General features: G+C 39.4%; 1 protein-coding gene across 2 annotated transcripts; it reads left to right on the top strand.

The window, feature by feature from the left end:
- The first annotated feature begins 108 nt into the window (after window positions 1–108).
- Window positions 109–23,793, top strand: LOC146367987 (uncharacterized). 2 transcript variants are annotated; one of them, XM_084913312.1, is made up of 36 exons: window positions 109–197; window positions 1,889–1,941; window positions 2,457–2,483; window positions 2,629–2,697; window positions 3,630–3,683; window positions 3,827–3,907; window positions 4,070–4,132; window positions 4,214–4,279; window positions 5,543–5,611; window positions 8,317–8,421; window positions 8,554–8,619; window positions 11,016–11,075; window positions 11,231–11,302; window positions 11,451–11,516; window positions 11,736–11,804; window positions 11,965–12,024; window positions 12,139–12,207; window positions 12,284–12,349; window positions 15,574–15,642; window positions 15,743–15,808; window positions 15,963–16,034; window positions 16,959–17,024; window positions 17,473–17,526; window positions 17,622–17,693; window positions 17,788–17,859; window positions 18,230–18,286; window positions 18,778–18,849; window positions 18,931–18,999; window positions 19,131–19,202; window positions 19,402–19,464; window positions 19,644–19,706; window positions 20,406–20,480; window positions 20,564–20,603; window positions 20,694–20,745; window positions 20,965–21,379; window positions 22,069–23,793. In XM_084913312.1, exons 2-36 carry the CDS (start codon window positions 1,894–1,896, stop codon window positions 23,707–23,709), a joined length of 4,200 nt encoding a protein of 1,399 aa, XP_084769438.1. In that variant the 5' UTR covers window positions 109–197; window positions 1,889–1,893; the 3' UTR covers window positions 23,710–23,793. The 2 variants fall into 2 exon arrangements, with proteins under 2 accessions (XP_084769438.1, XP_084769437.1); XM_084913311.1 differs by lacking the exon at window positions 109–197 and having other exon boundaries at window positions 1,452–1,941.
- The last annotated feature ends 1,158 nt before the right edge of the window (window positions 23,794–24,951 follow it).

Genomic DNA, 24,951 nt, shown 5'->3' with positions numbered 1-24,951 from the left:
GTTCCACTCGAAGATGTGATTTCGCAGCTTTTTGCGGAACTCCTGAACGCACCAGTGTGCAGATGTGCGGATTTGGAGAAGTTTTAAAAACTCCTGAGAATGCCCTGACCGTGAAGGAGTCGTCGTTTCGCTCCGCACTGATTTTGTTTATTACAAATTAGATGTCCACGAGTGTCTGCGGCGTCTTCAAACCTCCGGTAGGTGAAACTGCTCAGTGAGACATCGACGGGACTTTCTGTCTGTGTACAAGCTTCTTGTTTATCATTTACAGTTAAATATACGCACAGTGGAAGCTAACCTGCGTTATTTTTGGTTTCCAGTGTTGACATTGTAGTTGGTCAGGTCCTGTAAGCTTACGGTTTATTATTGACTCAAATACATTTCTTCAGTTTTGAGAAGCACTGCGAGTATAAATTGCATGGCTGTATTTGTAATCGGTAGCGTGAAAACAATTCAGTCAGAATACTTGTGATTAATTCCTTAATCGCAACGCCTGGAGCAACTTAAAACTAAACAGTAACAGCAAATCTTTGTGAGTCAACCCTCGAAAAGTTAAACTTAAAAGCTGCAATAGGAAATGGGGAGCGGGCGTTCAATGAACCGTTAATTTTTTTCCAGATCCGCATTTTAGTTTGAACCCTTTTAGAGTAGCTTTGCGTGATTCACAGTTTAACCTTACTTTACTTTAGCCTTGATGCAGACCCTCAGTAAACGAGCTCTTTCAGCTCCTCTCCTTTTGAGCTTTCTTTCTTCTGATTGGCTGCCCTTCATGGTCATAAGGTTTGAACAGCAGGTGGGTGGCTTCTGTTCACACAGCCAGAGCTAACACGGCCATATTATTTTTTAAAAACACTATCTAATATTGAGCACTGAGAACAGTCTTAAGCCTGAGCTTTTGATTCAGAGGATTCTACATATGCTGACCTCATCATTTGAAATAAATATGCTTAATAGAAGCATGCACCACTGTAACAGTATGTACATATGGCTGAAAATATTACTTTTCGTGTTTATTTAAAATTTATATATAGCTGAAATCAACAAGCACCATTTATTTATATATACATATATATATATATATATATGACATGCTGTGGAAGAGAGACAGAGATTAATAACAGATATGATTCAATGCAGAGAGGTCTATTAACACATAATGAGTGAGAAAGGTGACAGGAAAGGAAAAACTCAATGCATCATGGGAATCCCCCGGCAGCCTACATCTATTGCAGCATAACTAAGGGAGGATTCAGGGTCACCTGGTCCAGCCCTAACTATATGCTTTAGCAAAAAGGAAAGTTTTAAGCCTAATCTTGAAAGTAGAGATAGTGTCTGTCTCCCAAATCCAAGCTGGAAGCTGCTTCCACAGAAGAGGGGCCTGAAAACTGAAGGCTCTCCCTCCCATTCTACTTTTAAATACTCTAGGAACAACAAGGAAGGCACCAGTGTGAGAGCGAAGTGCTCTAATAGGATGATATGGTACTACAAGGTCATTAAGATAAGATGGGGCCTGATTATTTAAGACCTTGTATGTGAGGAGCAGGATTTTGAATTCAATTCTGGATTTAACAGGGAGCCAATGAAGGGAAGCCAAAACAGGAGAAATATGCTCTCTCTTTCTAGTCCCTGTCAGGACTCTTGCTGCAGCATTTTGGATTAACTGAAGGCTTTTCAGGGAGTTTTTAGGACATCCTGATAATAATGAATTACAGTAGTTCAGCCTGGAAGTAATAAATGCATGAACTAGTGAATGCAATGAACTGTGGACAAGTCGATATTTGCTGTGCTGAATGGTGGAAGGTGGTCTCCTACTGCTGCTGCTCCCGTTGGCATACAAATGGCGATGCTGCCATCACAAAGAAGTTAAACCCTTTATCTCTCTCTGCAGGCAGGATGGAGGCGTGTATGATGAAACCAGAAGTCAAGAAGAAACCAAAGTCGGTGAGAACATTTACAGTTAACACAGAACAAACACAAGCAATGCACAACCCCAACACATCACCCATACGGTGCTGTAAATGTATATACAGCCTGCAGTGCAGATGTTTTAAGTGTTGAAGTAAATTGAGAGTACTTGCACAAATTAGTCAGTGTACAAGCTGCATTTTACACTGAACAAGTTTTCCTGTAGAATCTTTCAAGTACTTTGCAGGAACGATGCTGGAGGAGTTATTTTGTCTGTGTTTTCAGGTCATCTTAGTGTGTACTGTGTCTTCTAATCCTGGACTGACTTCATCACAAAAAGCTGCACAATATCTTGTTCTTGTTATGGCTGCCAATTGTTATTTATGTATGCTGTATGTCTGAGCTGCTGCAGAGAATATTAGAGACTAATCACACATCTTGTTAATATTTGCCTAATAGATTACAAGCTAAACCTTTAAACGCCCAAAGCCCAAACAGTACTTAGCATAGCTAACAGCTTCTCTTTTTTTCTCTCTCTTCTCCATTTATAGCCCAAACCTCCTCCAAAGCCCACAGAGGTAGAGTGATAAACACATAAATATATTCATTAAGCTGGTGTTTAAAATAATCACATTTGGTTGTTTGCTAAAGTGTATGTGTGGTGGGATAAGGATATTTTAAAGTATGTCATATGCTGTAAATATATTATAAACATATTTTCAGATAAAAAGAAATGAACCACAGAGACCTGAGAAACCCCCTCCTGCTGTTCCTCAGAGACCGACAGATTCTGTAAGTCCTGCATGTGCACAGAAAATAAAAGATTTCAAATGTGTTGACATCAAATGGTTAATGATAATAATACATGCTGACTTATTTGATTTTTCATTGAAATGATGAAGCTAACAGGAGCTGAACTGTTCAAAAACGGCTTCTTCCCGTATGGACGTTAGGTGTGAGATTATTTTTGAATGGGATGACCTCTGAGTACAAAAGAAATATCTGCTTTAGAATTTTGGTCATTTATTAAAAGCCAATAAAGCTTCTTCTGTAATAAAAGAAAAATTTGTCACCTGTATCAATTGGACTTTTACTAACTGATCATTTGATCACATCTGATTTGTTTTAGTCATTTTTAAGATCTTAAATTTTATTATATTTTTTTCCTTTGTGTTAATTTTTTTTTGTGTACATTGTTAATTTTTTACCTTATATCGTTTTACTTTATGGGCCATTCTTATTTATTTAAACTATTATGTTATTTTTTTGTTTTTTGGGAAATCTTATCTTATTCAGCCTAAACATTTTTCTTAAGCTGTTTTCACACATGCCTGTCAGCCTTGAACACTGACACAAGTGATGTGAGAACGCAGTCAGATCGTTCATCAGCCGGTCTGTAACCTGCCAGCGCTCGAGCACAAAGTCTTTGTGATGTCACCGATTTGTAACAGTGTGAGATTAGAACAAATAAGTGTCAGGTGAATTCACAGGTAGTGAGTGTCTGCCTGTCAAAAGCACGCAGAGCATTTCCAGTAATCAAATTTACTCCTGCTTTGCCATGAACGTGAGAAAGATGAACTTTGAATAATGTTCTGACAGGATTCTCTACAGTTTTGTGTAAAAGTGGCTCTTCAGTCTAAAAAACTGTGTGGTTTCTAAAAATCTGTTTTAAATTGTTCTACTGTACTCATTTATTTCAAAGCAGATTTGTATTTTCTCCACAGGAACTAAGTCACACACAATGCAGACTGAAAAAAGTCACAGCAGCATACAATGGGGTGTGTACACATTGTGTTGCTTCTCCACTACTGCTGTTTACCACTTACATCATTACAGCTTTCCTTCATTTTCCCACTTCAGATATCTCGCTCATTTGTGTGACCTTTAAAAACAAGTTTACAACTTTTTTTTTCTTTATCAGAACGATGGAAATGTGAAGCAACAACAGACAAAAGATAAACCACCTGAGACGCCCGTGGTCCCACCCAGACCCACAGACAAGGTACAGCACATTTTCTCAGGGTCAATGTAAAACTATTGTTTTACTGTTTTCTGTTTTCATGTTGAAATGAACATGAGTTTGGAGCTTCTCAGGGTTTCATGTTTCTTTCCTGTTCCATATGTCTTTTGTTATTGTTCCATGTGGGGCGTTTCGTGTTTGCAGGAACTGAACGCCCCAACCAGATACAGCCAACGCAGGCCGAGCGCACAGACCAAGGTCACAGAGGTACAAACACAACAAAGTACCATCTTCCTCCTCGCTTCTTTTCATAAACTCCCAGATCAAAACCTTCCTCTTTCTTTCCAGAGTGCCAAAGAAACTGAGCAACTTGAAGCTGCTGCGGTTCCCAAAGATGATGCAGACTTCAAACAGGTATTTGAACTGCAGCCAATAATGCTCAGCTCAGGCTTAGTTCATGCACAGTACATACAATGTCTTCCTCTTTCTTCACACGTGTGCTTTGTTGTAGGGTAATAACTCAATGCTGACTGGAATATTTCAGTGGAGCCAAAAAGGGAGAGCACCCACTTTCACTGTTAGCAAAACACCTCCAGCTGTTCAGTGTAAATGCACAGCAGGGCTTTAGACAAGCTTTAACATTTTGTGTTAGTATATCAGGGTGTGCGTGTGTGTACTTTTGCACTGTTTCAGGCTAATGTAATTACTTGTTGTTTATACTGTTCTGTAAGCAGTGATGCACAACAAGTTGTTTCAAAATTAGTTAATGATGGATGTGGAAGTGGCGAAATCCTATTTTTCATTATATAAATGAATATTTCTTTGAAATTATGATGCCTGTTCCTCCCTAGAAACAATTTCCCCTCCATTTTAATAATCCTGACTCGTCACTCGTCCTGTCTTCTTGCCAGTCTGGAAACCCTCAAGCAGAAGAATCAGTGTTAGGACTAATAAGGGATGTTTGTTCTGCGTTGAATCTGTGGTAGGTACATTGTAATTGAAACCTTCCCGAAACCCTGTGCAGTAGGGCAAACTAATGTTCATCCACCTGCACAGGTGTGAATGCTGTCTTTGGATAGTCTTGTGGGCTACATTGTAAGGTCTACATAGATTCAACGCAGATGTATAAATGAAACATAAAGCGCATTGTCACGCATTGCTTTGTCGTTGATGGTCACTTGCTAGAAGATGTGCCAATTGCCTAAGTAACAATCTTGTGTATTTACCACCTTGCCAGTGTCCTTCACTCTCATTGGTAGTCGCTTCAGTCGCTCACATCAAAGTTGGGAAAATTTAGCCTTGGCATCCACCTACTTCCTGTCAGCAGAAATTAGTAGCTGAATGTCATTGTCTTTCTATGTCAGAGGTCACACCAAATTGCAAATTTAATCCCAGTAAAAAAAAAAAAGTTATGAAATATGAGAATTTGAAGCATTAACAAAAAATAAAAACATAGTATCTGTATAAACAAAGTACGTCACATCATGAGATTAAAAAGTTAAAGATCTCTGCAGCATTTAAATAAATAAGAATAATAATCCAGCCCGTTTTGCCAAGTCTCTCCACATATGAGCGCTGCTGTTTGTGACTCTTTCCGAGCCTTTCTGGTCAGCTGAGTAGTCAGAGTTTAGTTTTAATGTGGATAGGTGTGCTGAGCTTTCTTTTTTTTCTACTCAGGGTTACATGACGAATGGAGAGGAAAAGACTGATGACGTCCCAGTCAAACAGGCTCCCGAGAGCAAACCGGTATGTGTCATACGTGTTACCAAGCGCTCCACTGTCAGTGATCTCAGCTGTTTTTGTGACATGTGACTGTGGTTGGCAGGACGTTCTGAAAGGAGTAATGAAAGGGTTGCAATTCAAGTCATCACCAAAGGTATGAAGCCCAGCCTAAGCTTTCTGTTGGTGGCGGCTTGATGTTGCTTTACTTTCAAAAATGATCGAATATTTAATAAGACGATAACACAAAATATATCTTTGGCTGCACAAATTGAAAACAACTTGTTGGTTTAATTTAGCTCTGGTGTTTATAAACACTTTCCTATTTTAACAATCCACCAAGATGTGCAAGCACGTGAAAGTTGGTGCATGAACAGTGTTGGGAAGGTTACTTTTAAAATGTATTCCACTACAGATTACAGAATACATGCCCCAAAATGTATTTAGTAACGTATTCCGTTACGTAGGTATTCTGAATACTTTGGATTACTTAATATATAATCGTGCTTTTTACAACTAAATGAATGTACTATTGCTGTGTGATTTATTACTTTTACTGAAGGTTGCTCGCCATACCAATACCAACTAGATTTTTAAATCTTAATATAAAATGAGTAACAGTAGGGTGGACATTAGGTAAGGCTGCACTTTTAGCAGCGATCTCGTATAGAAAACTATTCCCCGCGTATATAAAACAGGTCCGCGGCTCCGAACCGTAGTAAAGGGACCTCTGGCTAATACGTCGGGTTCCGTGTTGGGCTCGTAGCCGAAAACTAGCTTTACTTTGTTGTCTGGGTCAAGTTTGCTAGCGAGAGACAGAGAGCGGCGTTGAAAGGCGGAACTTATTGATCCTGAGGAAAACACGAGCACAGTGTACAGTCGAGTTTTAATAGCTTACTTACAACTGGGCTCGTCAGGCACTCTTTTTGGCTGCAGTGGTTATTAATATATTTACATGCCTCCATCTCCCGTTTCTGGTCGGTGACAACTCGTACTGTTCGACTCTCCTTTTTCTCCCTCCCTCGCGCTCACAGACACATAATGGGTATGGCAGTCCATTCTCCCTGCAGCACTACACTGCCCATGAGGCTACATTCTTTAGGGCTATGCCTGTAACACTCTGCCTATTGCCTTCATATTAAATCATTTTTTAAATAATAATTTTAAAAAATATTTCTTCATGTGATTATGCGGGCTGCAAGTCGAGGTGACATGGGCCCCGAGATTGAGACACAGGCATTAGAGCCTCTTAATGCGTGTTTTGTTTGGGTTTCCACCGGCGTGGAATTACCAAAAAGGGGACAGTCTAACATATGAAACAGGAAAATACTGCAGTGTAATCCATTTATTTCAACAAAGTAACTGTATTCTGAATACCGCCTTTTTAAACGGTAACTGTAACGGAATACAGTTACTCATATTTTGTATTTTAAATTAAATTAAAAATAACAGCGGTACATCTATTCCGTTACTCCACAACACTGTGCATATAATCACACTTCCTGTCTTTAACATGTTTTTTGGCTTTGACAACAAAATTAGTGGATTATCCAGCTGTTAGGTCAGATGTATTTGATTCACTAGTGGGAAAGTTGGAGGTTGATGGTGATAAGTCGCTATAGTAAACTATGCTGCACACCTTATTTGTTCCATATCATAGATAGTGTGTGTGTGTGTGTGTGTGTGTCAGACTGCACTAAATTCACCATCTTATGCTATTTTCTGCTCTTTGCTCTGAATGGTGAGAGTAGTACTCTTTCATGGCATGCATTTTTAATTTCCCTTTACTATTTGGGCTGATTGGGACCTGATGAATGTAAAAACAAAGAATTACCAGATTTTTTTTGGCACGTCTTCTAGCAAATGATCATCAACAACAAAGCAATGCGTGACAATGTGTGCTTCCTGTCTGGATGCTGCTTTATGTTTCATTTATACATCCACGTAAGTGGATATCAGGCCCTTGTAGAGCAAAATTTAGTATTTTGGTCTAGACAACCCAAAATGTGATGCCCACATATGTGGATGCCAGGTCCTAGGAGGTTAATGCAGGGATCCAGCTGTGAGCACAGAAGCCCCACCCACCTGATTTTCAAACTTTGTTTTTACAAGGGTCAGCCAATCAGAAGCCAAGTCTATTTGTAAGCAAAACGACAGGTGTTGATAAAACTGCTGTACAGCTGACAGACAGCAGCAGTACCCGGTGAATGTGATACCTTCTGATATACTGATAAAGCTTGTCTTCTCTTTCATTTGAAACTATCTGAATTTTGTCTCTAGTACAAACTATAATGGAGTTGCCGCTGGCCAAGTGGTAATAACAGGGTTAAGAGAGCTGTGCATAAACTTCAATGAAATGAAGCAATGTTGTAAAGAAGAGTGGGCTAAAAATGACTCCACAGTGATGAAAGAGGCTGATTAAGTCATACAGACAATGATTACTTCAAGTTGTTGCTGCTAAAAGTTGTTCTACAAGCTATTAAATTACGGGGTCTACTTTGTTTACTGCCTACTAAGTTTTCACATGACGTCACTTCATTTGTAACTTTGTTGAGACCTGCATTTGCCTGTTAAAATACTTTGTTTTGGTTAATCAGCAACTTGTTTCATATGTAAAGAAATTGTAGATGTTGGCGCCCGTGCTTTAGGGTATAGCCACATTCGTTTTTGTGGGGGGTTTTTTTGCGTCTTGTTTTTTTGTTTATCAATCACATTGTTGACTCTTTTTTCAGGCCAGCAGAAAGCAGAGTCCAGATTCTAGCGCAGAGGAAGTGGGCTCAGAAAACCAACAATCTGTAGAGAAAATCAAGCAAGAAAAAAACGCAGAACCCAAACAGGTACAAACTGATAAAAGAATATTAAAAGTAAAGTTCTGCTTTTCCATTTAAAACACACACATTATATGATTAGTGTGTAGACTTAATGTTGGATAATTTTTTTTGACTCTTTTTTCTTGTGTTTGCTCTCAGGTCAGTAAAGCCGACAGTGATGCTGAAGATGGAGAAGAAGAGGCGAAAACATCAGAGACGTCCCATGTAAGTTTTGTTGCAGTGGCATTAGCATTGGGGAGAAACTCCACAGGAGGAAAGAGGCAAAGATGCCATCATTTAAACACAAAGCTCTATTTAGATCCTGTTCATAAGCTGTACAGCAGCAGTCTGGAGTAACTTTGAATTAATTTTGCTGCTGTGTTTATGCCAAAAGAAAAAAAACCAAACATTCCTTTCCAGGGAAAGAGAGGTTTCTTCTCTGGTATCCTTAAAAACAAACAAAAAAAATCACCAAATGAGATGTCAGCACAAGTGAGTGTGCACTATTTCTTAAATAATAAAATAATGTAAAATGTAGAAATAAAAATGTTCTTCTGCTTCCCTGGCCACTGTGTCTGTGGGGATGGTGTTTGCTCTGTGTTCTAGCATCCTGATGATACCAGGTTTGTGCTCCAGTGGATGATGAGAGTCATCACTACTGATAGAAATCTCACAGTCTAAGAGGCTAACCTGCCACTTTTCATATCCTCCCTGGTGAATTTGATGTGTTGGTTATGGAAGCCCGTTTCCGCCACTAAATAAAAACAAAACAGCTAGTATCCATAACTCGAAATTTTGAGTTATATTTCTCGAAATTTCGAGTTATTAACTCGAAATTTCGAGAAAAGTAACTCGAAATTTCGAGAAATATAACTCGAAATTTCGAGTTACTTTTCTCAAAATTTCGAGTTAGCTCTGCCAATCAAAAATATACGTGAATGAGGTCGCTTTCTTGTTACCCGGAAGCACATGGCGCAGAGGAACGCGCACTCAAACACGGATCCCAGCAAATTGGCGCTTTCGCGAGTACGTTTGCTGATAGTAACACCATGTGATTCAGCTAATAACACAGGGATTTCATCATTTGTGAAGCCAGGCTGAAAACACTCAGCAATCTGTGCATTCACGACTGGATGTAATACCGGTAGCTTAGCTGTAGCATTTGTAGCTGAGGGCTTCAGCTTCCAGGTAACGAGGAAATGACGTCATTCACGTAGATTACTGATTGGCAGCGCTTACTCGAAATTTCGAGTTACTTTTCTCAAAATTTAGAGTTAATAAATCGAAATTTCGAGTTAATATGTCGAAATTTCGAGAAAGTAACTCGAAATTTCGAGAAAATAACTCGGAATTTTGAGTTATGGATCCTTTTTTTTTTTTTTTTTTTTTTTAGTGGCGGAAACGGGCTTCCATAGTTGGTCCACCGAGTTAATGTGATCCATGAATTGTGGTACATCCTTAGATTTGATTTTCACCCAGACAATCAAATCTCAGGATCAGGAGGGGTATAGGGCTCACACAAATGCACTCTTTATTAAGACGCAAGCTATAAAATTCCAGGATCTGGTGAAGTTTAAAACAGTGCAAATAATATATAAAGCAAGGAAAGGGATGCTCCCAATCGAAATAAGTAAATGGTTCTTAGAGAGAGAAGGGAGGTATAATTTTAGAGGGAAGTGGAATTTAAAAATACAAAGAGTAAGAACAACTTTTAAAAGGATGTCTATTTCAATAGCGGGAGTTAAATTCTGGAATGAGTTAAAAGAAGAAATGAAGGTCAGTAGTGATATAAACCACTTTAAAATAAAACTCAAAAAATAAATTTTAAATAAGTATAAGAATGAAGAAAATGCAATTAACCCAAGACAGCAGCAAAGTGATGTTTATTTTCCTTTGCAAAATAGTAAATCTAAACATAGTTTTAGTCGAATATGAGAAAATATTTTTTGTGACGTTATGTTCTAAGTTGAAACCATTGTATACGTTTTTGTTGTTTAAATTTAGATGACGAGGAAATGATTAAGATGTAAACCTGAGGGGGTCGGGCTAAATAAATATATACTTCTGCCTACTCCTTTTCAAACAACTGCATGGAATGATATTATGAAATGTTGGTGAATGCATATGTTTGAAATAAAAATGAACTGAACTGAACTGAACTGAACAGGTGTCATCCACATACCTAAACCAATGACTTGGTGATGTTCCAGGGTAGGATAACAAAGCCCTCTTTTCCATTTTTTCCATGTACAAGTTGGCCACAATGGGTGAAACTGGGGAACCCATGGCACACCCATTTTTCTGTCTGTAGTACTGACCCTTGTATGTGAAATAGGTGGAATGAAGACACAAACACATTTGGTCAGTCCTGAGAGTGGTCTTGTTGCTGAGGTTGGGGTCCTGTGAACCACCTCCAACGTTTTAGTGACTGGAACCCCAGATGAAACAATCAGACCATTGTTTCATCTGGGGAAACAGGCAGTTAGCTGAGACTGAAGAAGTCATTTGGATGAGTGGCGAAATGTTTCTCCCACTGAAAATGCTGAGTCCAGAATCAACTTTTTAGATAATATTAGTGTTATTATCTTTTTTTAAAATCTGAAATCATTTTGATGTTTCAGGAGAATCTGAGTTCTCACAGTGAGCTTTCTGCCAGCAGCGACAGCCTGTCTGAAAACAAGGTGAGGCCCTGTAGCTGCTGTAGTGGCAGCAGAGATAATGTTATCTGGAATTACAGTGTACACATACAGCTCAGTGGTATATTTACCTGCAAAATTAGTTGTCTGACTTTGGGTAGAATAACCGAACATGAGCATGCTGTTCGTGTCTGTTTCAGGAAAAAAAACAATGGTACAGCGGGATGTTAAAGAAGAGGTGGAAACCAACAAAAAGTCTTCAAACTGATCAGGTAGAATCATCAAAAATACACATAAAACATACCAGATTATATGCACATGTATTGCGTAACTAGTCACACAATAGACATAAGGTCGCATGATTAGGTTACTGCTTCCATCACCTGATAATCCAATTGCACGCTCTTATTTTTTGGGCAGGACAATAAAGCAGACAGTAATTCTGAAGACCTAGAAGAAGAGGAGAAAACATCAGAGATGTTTCATGTAAGTTTTCTTATCTTTAGCAAATGAGGAAATTCTCTTGCACAAGAGGATAGAGGCCGAGGAAGGCTTAGTGTAGAGTTAGACAAGCTGCCATGGAGTTGTTTTTGTTCGGAAGCTCTAATTTTGTACATGCGTTTAGATCATCAATATCAATTCTCTTGTGTTTGTGGAAAGATGGAGATGTGTGGTCGTCATCATGTTTTATCTAATCTATCTTAGGAAAAGGGAGGCTACTTGTTTGGTTTCCTTAAAAAGCCAAAAAAACCAGCCGCTGAGACGCCAACGCAGGTGAGCTTGCAACAGAACTGTTCAAAATAATAATTTAAATTGTTAAAATAATGGTTTAACTTTTAGGAGAACTTATTTGCCTTAGAAATACGTGGACAGAAAGATTCATTTTAGTTTATCGGTATATTTTTTTCCCTCTCAAATGACTTTGGTGTTTCAGGAGAATCTGAGTGCCCACAGTGAGCTTTCTGCCAGCAGCGACAGCCTGTCTGAAAACAAGGTGAGGTCCTGTAGCTGCTGTAGTGGCAGCAGAGATAACGTCACGTGGAATTTTAATGCACACACAGAGATCTGTGATAAATGAGCACGAGCATACTGTTCCTGTTTGTCTCAGGAAAAAAAACTACGGTACGCTGGGATGTTAAAGAAGTTGCCGAAACAAGCCAAAGCTGAAAGTGATCAGGTAGAAAACCTGATAAAACATTCCCTGACTCCCATGATGTTTTTCATAACTACTCAAACAAAAAATTTTGTTTCAGGACCAGCAGTCCCTGCATGGTGACTTACCCAACTCTAATGATGATCTGACTGAAGCCCAGTCAAAGGTGAGGATCATTTAATATTAATATTGATGTAATTCCAATTAATTGTTCTGATGTCACCAAGAAAAGATTATTATTATTTTATTATTTTGAGTGGAATCATTTGCAGAAATCCCAAAACTCCTGGAGAAGGGATGCCCGGGCAGGGGATGTGTAAACCGCTGAAATTATTAAATGACAGGCTCTCAATAACTAGTGTGCATTTGGGGAGGCCACCCAGATACATTTACAGACTTATTTTTATCTATTTCTAGTCTGTATTAGAAAATAAAAAGTACGGAACAGTCGTCCGTCTCTAATTTTAAAAGTTCAGTCACTACTTACCTTTCCAACCTACCCCATCTCTTATGTTCCACACTAGTTTCTACTGTGGCAGTGCAAATATCATTCAGCTTCTTCTCCATAGAGGATCTCATTCCACCATTAAATAGACTCCAGTTCGACCATCTTGGACACGCAGCATGTCCTCATACTGCTCTGGATGTCCGCTGAGAGCTGCAGCACCCATGCAGTCCAAGTTCACCCACGTGACATGAGACTCACAGGCGAGGCAGCTGAATTACATCATTCGGCTACATCATGAAATACACAACAGTTAAAATGTTTGCAGAGGAGAAACTTAAAAATGGCTTTTTAAAAATGTATTTCAGAGTCAGTCTTTTGCAGCACTCAAATCCATTCATATACACATGCAGAAATAATTTTTTTGCACCTTTGGTACATGCACACGCACAAACATCTTAAATCTTACGTCTGTACGAAAAACATGAACTACTGCAAATATTGGTTTAAGCTGAAGGAAACTCAGGTAGGGTTCATGTAGTGGTCAGTAAAATACTAAAGGGTGTAAAGTGGAGAACATGGGGGGGAAATGGAGTTTATAGTGTATGTGTTAAGATAAGTTAAAAGAGTAAACAGCTCAGTGAAGATAATGGAGGCAAAAGTGACAACGAAAAAGAGTTTTTAACAAACGTTGGAGGACTTTGTGTTATTATAATATTCATATCTGAAGCCAGACATCTCAGGGTGATTGAACCAGACACTGCTAACTGACTGATGAAAACGCCAGTTGGTGGTGAAAACCTTTTTCTACTGTGTATAGGAGAAAGGAGGTGGAGCCTAACAGACAGCTACAAGCTACAGCTGCCAAGGTTGGCACCAACCTGTAATCAAAGCAAACACACCCAATAATGCAAACTAGAAGCTTAAGTCATTTTTAAACAAGAGGATTATGAAAGATTTCACACCAGGACTGCTGAGGAGCTCATCCTGTGGTCACACTCGACCACCTTGGACAACAGTAGTCTTTTTTTTCTGCTCTGGACAACCGCTGCAAGGTGGAGGGCCACTCTAATCAGCTCAAGGACCAGCACCAGCTGTGATCCAAGATGATGGAGCTGGGGTTTGTTAGGATGATAAGAGATTCACAGGCCAGCAGGAGGTTATATTCAGGGGTGCACAAAAGTGGTCTGCAGGTGCACATTCGCTGGCAAAATAAAAGACGTGCACCAGATAAGAAGTTGCAACGTGCGTTTGCGTACATAAGATTTTCTGGAGGAGGACAGACATTTGTTTAGAACTCTTAAAGATGTCGTAGAAGCTCCTTTAAGCAATTACTTTGGTTTTCCTCCACCTCCAAAGAAATGTCAGAAGGAGTCCAAACCGCAAAAGAAGCGCGTATTCTCGGAAAAGTGGTTGCAGGAGGTGAGCTGGCTTCAAACAAATGATGAACGCACAGAGATGTGGTGCAAAATATGCCGTGAAAATCCCACTCTAGTGGACAAAAACAGTGCCTTTTATATGGACGCAAATGTGCGTTACAACTTCTTATCTGGTGCGCGTCTTTTATTTTGACAGCGAATGCGCACCTGCGGACCACTTATGTGCACCCCTGGTTATATTGGAGTAGAAAATAAAGGTTTTACAGAAGAAAGGTTTATGAATGTTAGTGATTATTTAAAGATGCTCCCCACATTTAGAATATGCTGGTTGAAAACAATGTAAATTAAAGTGAAGTTTATATTTATTACTAAAGAATATAAATTCAGGTACTAGTGTTGCTCACTGGTTGAGCAGGTGCCTATATGCCTGATGGCTGAAATGCAGTGACCTGGGCTCGAGTCCCCTTCCCCGGCTCTCTCTCGCTCTCTCTCTCCCTGTCAAAAAAGGCAAAAAGCCCCCAAATAAATATTTACAATAGAGTATAAATGCAGTGCACAGGAATAAAAAATTGGATCGTGAGAGTGTGCTTCAAGGTAAATTAAAGGATTAGAGAGCAAGCAAAGTGAAGGTAATGGTGGGAAGGTGATAAATGAGAACAATCACTATCTAAACGTCAACACTTTGAAAGGGAGGTGTTTTCTTAAGTTGCAGTGCATTTGACCTCTCGGGTCTACTATAGATAGGCCTTACAGTTTGAGAATTGGTGCCCTGCATTACAGATATGCTGTTGGCTAAACGTACCAGAGAAAGCAAAACAGAAATGACAAAGATGTGTTTATTATATTCAGGGACAAGCAGAACTTGACATAGGCAGACTAAAAAAAGCAAAATGTACAGGAAACAATTTTTCTCTTATTTTTCATATTCAGTCATAGGGAATGATACTTTCCTGGTTATACTTATGCATATTTTGGAAGATTTTCTTTTTGTTTTGTCACTGTGGTGGTATTGCCTAAATACTCTACAACTTCCAGAAGTGCTTTGCTTTGGTCTTTCTGATGAATGCACACATTGGTTAAGCATCACCATGTCAGACACTCCCTTCTGTCTGTCCTCTTCTGCTCATCTAATTTACAGTCGTAGGGGGCTGAGGCCTACCCTGGTTGTCACAGGGTGAAAGGAAGGGTAAGCCATCGACAAATCAAGTCTGTCACCAAGCCAACACAGAGTTGAGGATTTGGTCTTACTCTTATACGTATTTTTGATTAACCTAAAATCATGAATGTCTTTGGAAGCCACACAGCCTAAATCTGAACCCAGGATCTTTTTGTTTTGAGGGGGTGCTAACCACCACACCACCACCCATGAGCATGCTAGCTTCCCAATAAACTGTCTTTAATACAAAAATCATATAAGAAATTAATTTAAAAACTGAATAAAGGTGTTGTTGGATGAGATGGTAAAGACATTAAACACTTAATTGTACCTGTTAAAATGTTCCTTTTTAACAGGTACCGTCCTATCTATAAGATCTGAGCTCATCCTGTTTATTTTGTCTTTATCAGGAGAAGGGCCTGTTCGGTGGACTCCTCAAAAAGACGCCTAAAGCGTCAGCAGGAAGAACTGATTCACTGGTAAATGACAGTTTGTGGATGTGGAGAAAGTCTGTCAAGTGAAATAAAAATAAAATTAAAAAACACCATCTTTATACTAATGGACCACTACCTGTTTCAGGACAGAGAAGCTCAGAAAGAGCTGTTGGCCAGCAATGATGACTTGTCTGACAATAACATCACCAAGGTCAGCGATTAAAAAAAAAAAAAAAAACCCAACTTCTATGGCAAATCTCTTCATCTGCAACTTTTACTGAAACCAGTAACGAACCAGGTCTTATAACCAAACACCAAACTACAGAGGAGAAGTTGGTTTTTATTGTTCTTTGCTTTTAATTCAGGAGTTGGAGGTAAATACTGAGGCTCAGTTATCTGCCAGCTGTGAGAATGTGAATGACACAACCGTCACAAAGGTACTCGATTTAAAAAAACAAAAAAACCCTTCTTCTCCTTTAAAAAAACCAAAAATCAACTGTAGCTGCTTTTGTCATGTGAACATGAACTGAAACCTGGCCACACACATTAGATCTGATGCAGTGAGTGCAGTGAGTCATTTACTGCTTTCAAATATGTGTCATGAAATATTGATACTTAATAATCTACATAATTAAAACCTCTGCGGATGTGTCAAAATCTTTATTACAAGTAAAATCTTACAAACAAAAGAATCTAAAGTACTTACAGTTGAAGTAGTAATTAAGCAGAAAATGGTCCCTTTTATTTTATTGTGTTTTTTTAATACATTTAGTACTCTACATGTCCTAAATACTGTATTTACATATAATTCTTTGGTTTGTTTTACACTTTTTGCAAGAATTCTTTGGACACATCACATCTTATCTTCACAATTGCACATTGAATTGAAATAAAAATCGATTTGACATGTTGACGTTCTCGTGGATCCATATTAGTCCACTTCTAAGCAGCCAGTTTCTCAAACTCTCCACCTACCTGCTTGTAGTATACGCTTATGTGAAACTTAACTCAAGGAGTAAAATATTCGGGTGAGGACATTTTGCACACACTGTGTGAATGGTGCTTTTTTATTTTTTATTTTACTAACTTAAGTGTGTTTTTAAGAAAATTAAGCAATAACTTTAGATGTCAAATAACTGTAAGGGAGTAGAAGTATAAGAGGAAATTAAAATACTATGCAAGTACACTTCAGTGAGGGTTAAACTTCAGTACAGTACTAGAATAAATCACAGCGACATTGAGGCTTACTGATATCGAAAGTCAGCGTGTTGTCAAGTTCCTGTTTTATTTTCCCTGAGACAGTTTTTGTTACTGAATGTTTTAATGAATTTTAAAAAGTAACTTAAATGTGTTTGTTTTAGCAGAAAAAAGGAGTCCTGGCTAAAATTTTAAAAAGATCCGGCAGCATTGACAACCTGTTGGATGAGGTCAGTGTCAGTCCTGCGCAGAGCGATTACATGTTCAGTGTTTATGCTAAATCAGTAATATTCCTCTTTCACACACGGCATCCCGTGTAATCTTGAAACTGTGTATAAAAGCAGACCTCATATGAGTTGCTTCATTCTTGTCTTGTTTTTTTATTTGTTTGTCAGATCGTTTCCTTTGTGGGATTTCATGTCGTCACACTTTAACCACTTCCACATCAACATTTTAACTTTGCCTTGGTGCTTGAGTTACCCTTCGTTTTTGTTTTCTCTCTTCTGGATTCCTCAGTTCAACACACTGTTTTATCTCCAATCAACGTTTGGAGATATTGATCCTAATAAAAAAAAAAAGAAGAAGTCATTGTTAGCCATGTTACTTTTCAGACAGACCTTATGAAACTGATGTAGTCTGTACTGTCTTTTAGCAAGATTGTTAATTGTCTGATTTCAGGGGGAAAAACATTTCAGTGAGATGTTCAAGAGAGCTCCAAAACCAGCAGATGAGGTGCAGTGTTGACCTTTAAATAACTATAATACACTCTAAGATATTCAGTTGTACTTGTGTTGGTCTTTTTTATGCTTTATGTTGTGTTTGTTCAGGAAACAAACGCAGATGAAGAACAGAAATTATCAACCAGCGATGAAAACCTGTCAGAAGCAAACACAGCAACGGTACAGATGTGGACCAGAACATCTGGACAGTCACAGTCATGACCTGTTTCACCCTCATTTATGTCTTTGATAGTTTACTGTTCATATATTTCAGGAAAAAACAGGAGGATTGGCAGGATTCTTCAAAAAGTCTCCCAAACCAGCTCCACGCTCTGTTGCTACTCAGGTGCCAAATACATTTGGATTTTTCATGTATTTTTATGCTTTTCAGAGTTAGATATAGTATATTATCAGAAAATTACTCTTTAAGGCCAAAACTGTGCTTCTTCCTTCGCATTTGTCACTACTTCTGTCATTTATATTTATTTCACTTCTGAAAATATTCCACAGCAGCTCAAACAAGGATGCAAATAGTGAAAAATTTAAACAAACACACAAACAAAAGCAGATGTCACACAGCTAATAAAATCTTATTGTCATGTCATCACACTCAACCAGACCAAAGTTTTGAAAGCACCATCAATCAAAAGACTGTTTTCATCATTTAATACAATAATTTAGACTTTTTCCCTGAATTCACTGCATTTCTTTTCCAGGATCCCCTCTCGAGGCAGCTGTCAGCCAGCTGTGACAGCCTCACAGATGCAGGAAAGGTGAGATTACTACTGAAACTACTGTCAGGATAATCAGGTCGGGAAGTTATCCTTTCTCAGTGTTGTGGAGTTCTACTTGTGGAAATGCAGTGTCTGGTTTAGGCTATTTGTGCTGCTGCATGTAAGACGCAGCACACAGAAATAATATTCACTAGCGTTGAATAAACTGGCACATCAGGACAAATCCTAATCATGCAGACTTTGTACAAGGGAGCTAGCAAGGAAAAGACTGTAACTCACACGGGTAATACCTGAAAAAAAGTTCGGCACTACACTGCATGTGTGAAAAGGCTGTAAAGTCTTTAAATACAACACATTAAGAATGCTCTGTATTAATAATGTGATGCCAGCAAATCTAAACATAAGTTTAGATGAGAGTCTCTGCATCAAAAGTTTTAAACATTATAGTGTAATCTTTACATTTTTGTCCCTGTTTGGTGCACAAAATAAGTGCTAATAGTTTATATAAGACTGTATTTGTCTTTTTAAAGGAGGCGGCTTTGGCAAACAGTCAGCTGTCTGCCAGTAATGACAATCTTTTAGAAGCTTCAAGCACCCCAAAGGTCAGACTTTTGATTTTAACACTGTTTCTGAGGTTTAGCAAATAAATAAATAAATGCCTCATGGTTTTATTTTGTTAACAGGAGAAAAAAGTCGTGTTCTCCGGGATCACTGGGATGTTCAGAAGGACGCCCAAAACTGAGGAGCAACAGGTAGAAATGACATCAATCACATAAAAATCCCAACTTTTTAAGCTTTTTAAGCTAATAATTTGGGCAAGTAATATTTTAGGAAATTTAGCCGATCTCTCTTGAAAAGAAGTTATTTCTGTTGTCTGCTGCAGGAAGATGAGGACATGGAGGCTCCAGCAGGAGGCGGGCTTAGACGCAAGAGGACCATCAAAAAGAAAAGACGAGTAAGAGCGCAGACGAGGAGGAATAAGCATGATCAGTGCGACGTATGCTTTTTACTTCCAGTGTCAGCTGCTGTAGTCGGGGTTCATCAACAATAATCGCTGCATATCCAGACGTTTTCTTACACCATTTGAGTTCTCAGTTTTGATGTCAAAGCTCCACTTAAATAAATAAAACATTACTCTTGTTTATTTCTTTCAGGTTGTATCATTCCGAGTTAAGAAAACTCTTCCTAAAATTCCCAAACTTGGCCTGGCTTCTCAGGTACCTGCATCTGTCTGTTGTTATTTTTGTTTTGTTGGTGTTTTTTTACCTTATTTTTCCACCAGATTTTACAAAGTTATATTTATTAATAATTTACTTGCAGTCAGTCTGTAAAATGTAAAGTTTTTCAGTGTAGATTATTGTGGTCTATGACAACCATCATCATTTTCCCTCCACAGACTTCAGATGAAATGCCTTGCATTGAGGAAACTCTTGAGTTGCAGGAGATGAGCCCAGCACAGGTCAGCATGATGGCATAAAAGATTTTAAGTTAAAATATTCATTGTGGTTCATGAATGAAATTTTTTAAATTCTCCACTTGATGTTCATATTGTTTAATTTAACCTCCAACCAGAACTATGATTTTCAACTGTCTTTAATTTAGATTTTTCTAAATTTTCACACAAGACATGTTTGTATAGGATAACCTCTGACTTTTGATGTGGACCTGTCACGTATGTGTTATTATATGTATATCGTAATTTACAATGTGTACACCACCGCAGTGGATTTTAAGCAGAATGTAATATGTGGCTGGAGTTCAGATTATCAGCTTTAATTCACAGGGTTTAACAAAAGTGTTGCATTAACTCACTGAGACTGAGGGGAAAAAAATTAGGAGTGACCGAGTCAACAATCTGGTGGATTCGACTACAATGATCAGCTCAGCAACACCACTGAAGAAAACTGAAGTGCATAATGACAGAATATTTTTCATGGTTTTAAAAAACCCAATATCATAGCATCGAGCCAAGTCCAGAACACTATCAAAGGAAGTAGACACATCACTTTCAAAGACTGCAATCAAGAGACGCCTTCATGAATTCAGTTCAGTTTTATTTATGTACCGCCAGTGCACAACAAAAGCGTCTCAAGGCGCTTAAATTGACAGGAAACTCGCAACAGTGCGACTAACAGCTGTTTTATTATTTGTTTTCCAGGAGAGCACAGTGGAGGTTCAGCCGGTGGAGATGGCTGCTTATCCGACTGAGGAAAACCCAGTCGAACCTGAGCCGGTGAGCCTCAGAGTTTGTGAGTGTTAGTCATTTATGGTATTTGACAGATGAGTTGTCTCTTCATTCGAGCTCCTTGTTTTCAGGAAGAGGATGAGCTCTTGGAGTGGTGGAACACAGTCAAAGGTTAGTGTGGTTTCAACATTTAGGAGAATTATTATTTATTTTTTATATTTTCTGTCTACTCGTTGTATTATTTCTGCTGCTGTTTGTCAGGTTGGAAGGAGTGGAATGAGACTTCTGATTTCCGGGCAGAGGATGAGGAAATGTGAATACAGTTTCTGTTTTTTAATAACTTTACCTTCATGTTTCCAGTAAACATAATATTTGAGATTTTTGCATTTGTTTTTAGGGTATAATTCTTTTTTGATTTGTTGACAACTTTAAGGCTTGAATTTAGCAGTAAATCTAGTATCAATAATAATAATTACAACTTTATGTGTCAGATCGACAAGCATAATGTTTCTGTTTGTGTCTGTTTCTGCAGGGCGATGGAGCAGGCAGCCGACCGTGTCTACATGGCAGCCCGTCTTTTTGTGCGTCTTTTCAACCAGCGCGGGGCGTCCTTACAGCATCGCATCCTGGAGCTTTTGGCTATGGCAGACGCTGCAGATGAGTTCCATAAGAAGACGGTGTCGGCCGCTGTGGGCGGAGGCGTGGCCAGCGTCGCGGGTAGCGTCACCACAATCACAGGCCTCATTCTGGCGCCTTTCACTTTTGGCGCCTCTATTATTGTGACAGCAGTGGGGATCGGTGTGGCGACGGCAGGCAGCATCACGTCAGCAACGGCTAAAATCACAGACACGGTCCACTCCAGCATGGACCGTAAGAAGATGGAGAAAATGATCCAGGGCTACCAGGAGGAGATCAAAGTCCTCAGAGAGTGCATGGAGTTTGTGCAGGTGAGGGGATTTTTTCTAAAAGGTTAAGAACAAAGTATTTGAAGCACACTCTCTGAGATCAGAATACATTCCTGAGTCTACTAAAATATGATGGATTTGTTTTGTTTTGTTTTGAAATGCAAAGAAACATGTTGCCTGCCCAAGCTGAAATCTCTTAAGCTTTGCAGTAGTATCACAGATCCCTCAGCAGGTGGCATCATACAGCTCCAAGCTGTGTTGACTTGCAGCACCTGTTATTTCTATGGAGGCAGTAAGCGTGTACTTAAATTTCACAGGACTGCAAAGCATCCAATGAAAACCTTATTTTGTATGTGCTATTTATTCACAAGATTATTTACGAGCTGTGTTAAGGTATTAAAATATATTTAAAAGTATTGATTTGGGCTTTTTCAAAGAGGATAAAGTGGCAGCCTTTCTTTCTCAAAGGTTAACGCCTGTGCATGGGTATGCGCTGCTCTGGTCAAGTGCTTATATGGCAGTTTACTGTGACACAATACTGCATTACAGTACTGCAACAATGACTGCAGTGTTTTAAATTCCTAGGACTGTAAATCCAGAGTCTAGCCTAGATTCAGTCAGTTAAGTCCATGTTTAACTGATTGTGTATGGTTGGTACTTTATACCCCTTGGCTGAAATCCTGCAAAGGCAAAAATATCCATCTCTTTATTGTCTCTCTTTTCTGCTGTAGAAAGGTCTTGACACCCTGCAGGAGTGGGATTTTGAGAAATACGCTCAAAGTGCTGCCAAAAAAGCTATGAACCACAACATTAAACACGTGATGAAAGAGGGAGGCCGCGCGGGAAAAGCCCTGATGATCAACACCAACCAGCTCGTCAGCACCGTGCAGGTTTTAGGTAGGGCAGGCGGCATAGCCAAGGCCGCTCAGGCCATCAGCGTCACCACAGGCGTCATGTCGGCACTCTTTTTGGCTTTGGATGTTTTCTTCCTCGCTAAAGACTCTCATGAGCTTCGCAAGGGTGCCAAAACCAAATTTGCCACTAAGATCAGAGAGGTATGTAAAGACCTTCAAGATGGCCTCCTGGAGCTCAACAGGGTGAAGACGCAGCTGCAGAAGACGATGGACGGCATTGAGGTAGAGGAGTTTGAGGAGGTTGAGGAGGTGGAAGTAGAGGTTGAGGACGACTTGGTGTCTGATCCAAAGAAGCTGGCTGAGCTGGAGCAGGAGCTGGACCTCCTGGAGGAGAAAGTGGACAAGAAGGTTGTAGAGGTTGAGAAGAAGGGTAAAGAAATGGAGAAGAAAAATTCAAAAATTAAAAAGGTAAAGAAAGAGGAGAAGAGCATAAAAGAAAAAGATGAGAAGGAGAAAAAGGAGAAGAGCTTGAAAGGAAAAGATGAAGAAAAGGAGAAAAAACAGGAGGACAGTAACGACAAAGACAAAGAAAAATGCAAGTCCAAAGAAAAGATGCCCGATGAGGAAAAAGAGGAGAAAAACAAGGCAAGTGGCAAAACTGCCAAAGAAGAAGTCCTGAAACAACAGTCTCAGAAAGAAAGCAAACAAGACAAAAACACCAAAAACAGAATAACAGCTGGAAATGACAACTGTAAGGGTAAGGTCAGCAAGATAGACGATGATATTGGTACAAATAAAACAACAGAGAAAGAGAAACATAAAAGTAGAAAAGAGCAGGAGGAAGTGAAGAGCAGATCAGAGGGCAGCAAAAGTGAGCGCGTGAAACCTGAGAGAGGAAGTGAAAGGAGAAGAAGCAGCAGGGATGATGAAGGAGAAATGAAGCCACCTGAAAGTACATCTGTAAATAAAGAGAAAACAGGGGACAGCAGTAAGAGGAGACATAGCAGCAGCAGTGAGAAAGGGGTAGAAAGAGGAGGTGAACATCTAAATAGAGGAACTGGCGAAGAAAGGCAAAGCAGGAAAGGGAGCGAGGAGGATAGAGGAGTGAAGGACTGGAGAGCTGAAATGGCAAAAAATAGAGAAGAAAAGAGACAAGGTCAGGAGACTGAGAACAGGAAGGAGTCGCACCAAGATCACGAAATATCATCAACGAAGAGGAGAGGGTCAGAAAGAGAGTTAGGAGGCAGCAGAGAGTATTCAAAAAGGAGCCACCACAAGAGGGAGCACAGGGAGAGGGGAGATGAGAAGCATGGGAGCAGGGTGGAGAGTGCAAGGAGGCAGTTTGAGAGGGCAGGAGGTGAGGGAGGTGACACAAAGGCAAAAAGAAAAGACGATGGAGAGAGTCCGAGGAGTAACAGAGAGAGGAGAGGAAGTGAAAGAGGGAGAGAGCATGAACACAGCCAACCAGGACAGCGAGCTCGTGCCAAAGCTCTCCTGCGAGACGGACTGGACATTTAATTCTAACATCTACCGCCTTACCAACAAAAACATACAGTGTGTTACTTCAACAAGAAAATCCACTGCCTCTACGGTTTCTCACAGTACTGCAGTAAACCAGTGATAGCTGTGTGTACATGGAGGCGTACGTTACAAACAGGAGCAGCAGAAGGCTAACTGAACTCCTTTTAATGACGCAGATACAAGGATGAAACAGTAGCACTACTGGGGTGGGGGGTAGGGGTTGTCCCACTTCTGACCTGATGCTCTGCGAGGAGCTTCAAGTTGAAAGTCAGGACAGTTTGAAAAAGAAGCTGATTTTTGTCATCTGACAATAAGACAGTGATGTAGGAACGCCAGCAGCAGTGTTGTGAGCTGTCCAGAGATGCATTAGAATATCGTCTTGAAATTTTTTAGCATATTTGGTTTTTGATTTTTGACTCCCAGAACGTCTTGATTACACCTCTTACAAATGTGATGAGTACGGGTGTCTTCATGGGATTTGTGTGATCCACAGATGGTAACTCTAATGACTTTGATGCCTTCAGCACGACTGTTGGGTCAAAGGTAAAACTTTATTGTATCAGAGGAAAATTTACCTTCTGCTACTGTGCAGTGCTAAAAATAACTCGACATACAACCTATAAATACCCCAATAAAACGTGGCAAATGCAACAACAATAAATAAATAAATAAAATCAACACTAACATCACTTCACATGGAATCAAATCAATTATGACACCTGAGAATACAAGTAAATCTGCTAAATTAGAATTCGAAGTTATCATTAGACAGTTATCAGTAAAAATAATAATAACCAACCACTGCTAAGCCTTTGGCATACTGACACACTACATAATACAGTGACGATTAGCGTGCTAATGTTTGCAATAGGTTCAAACTCTGAATTTAGTCTCTCTGTTTCACTCATTTGCTTCTCCCTTTGAGTGGGAAAATGTAAGGGGGTCTATCTGCAAACAATGTGAGACACGACACTAAGACTTCATATGAATCATTGCATTTAGAGGGGCAGATGTTTTAAGGTCCTGCCATACAGTCAACCTGCAGAATGACTCTTGCAAAAGCTTTCAGTGCGTTGTGGCATGATTAGCAGAAAGTAGTCTACAGGCCATCGGCACTTTCTAGTGGACTAACTAATGCACTAAAATGGATAATAGTAAAAATAAGTAAGGGGAGGTTAATACATTTAAGATGTGGCTGAAGTCACTCTGTAACATTTCTGCAGCTGAATAATAAGCATG

Source organism: Perissodus microlepis, chromosome 18 (assembly GCF_051167445.1).
Source record: "Perissodus microlepis isolate ML-2025 ecotype Zambia chromosome 18, ASM5116744v1, whole genome shotgun sequence".
Classification (NCBI taxonomy): Eukaryota; Metazoa; Chordata; class Actinopteri; order Cichliformes; family Cichlidae; genus Perissodus; species Perissodus microlepis.
The sequence above is the reverse complement of the archived record's forward strand: the minus strand, read 5'-3'. Positions and strand labels throughout refer to the sequence as shown.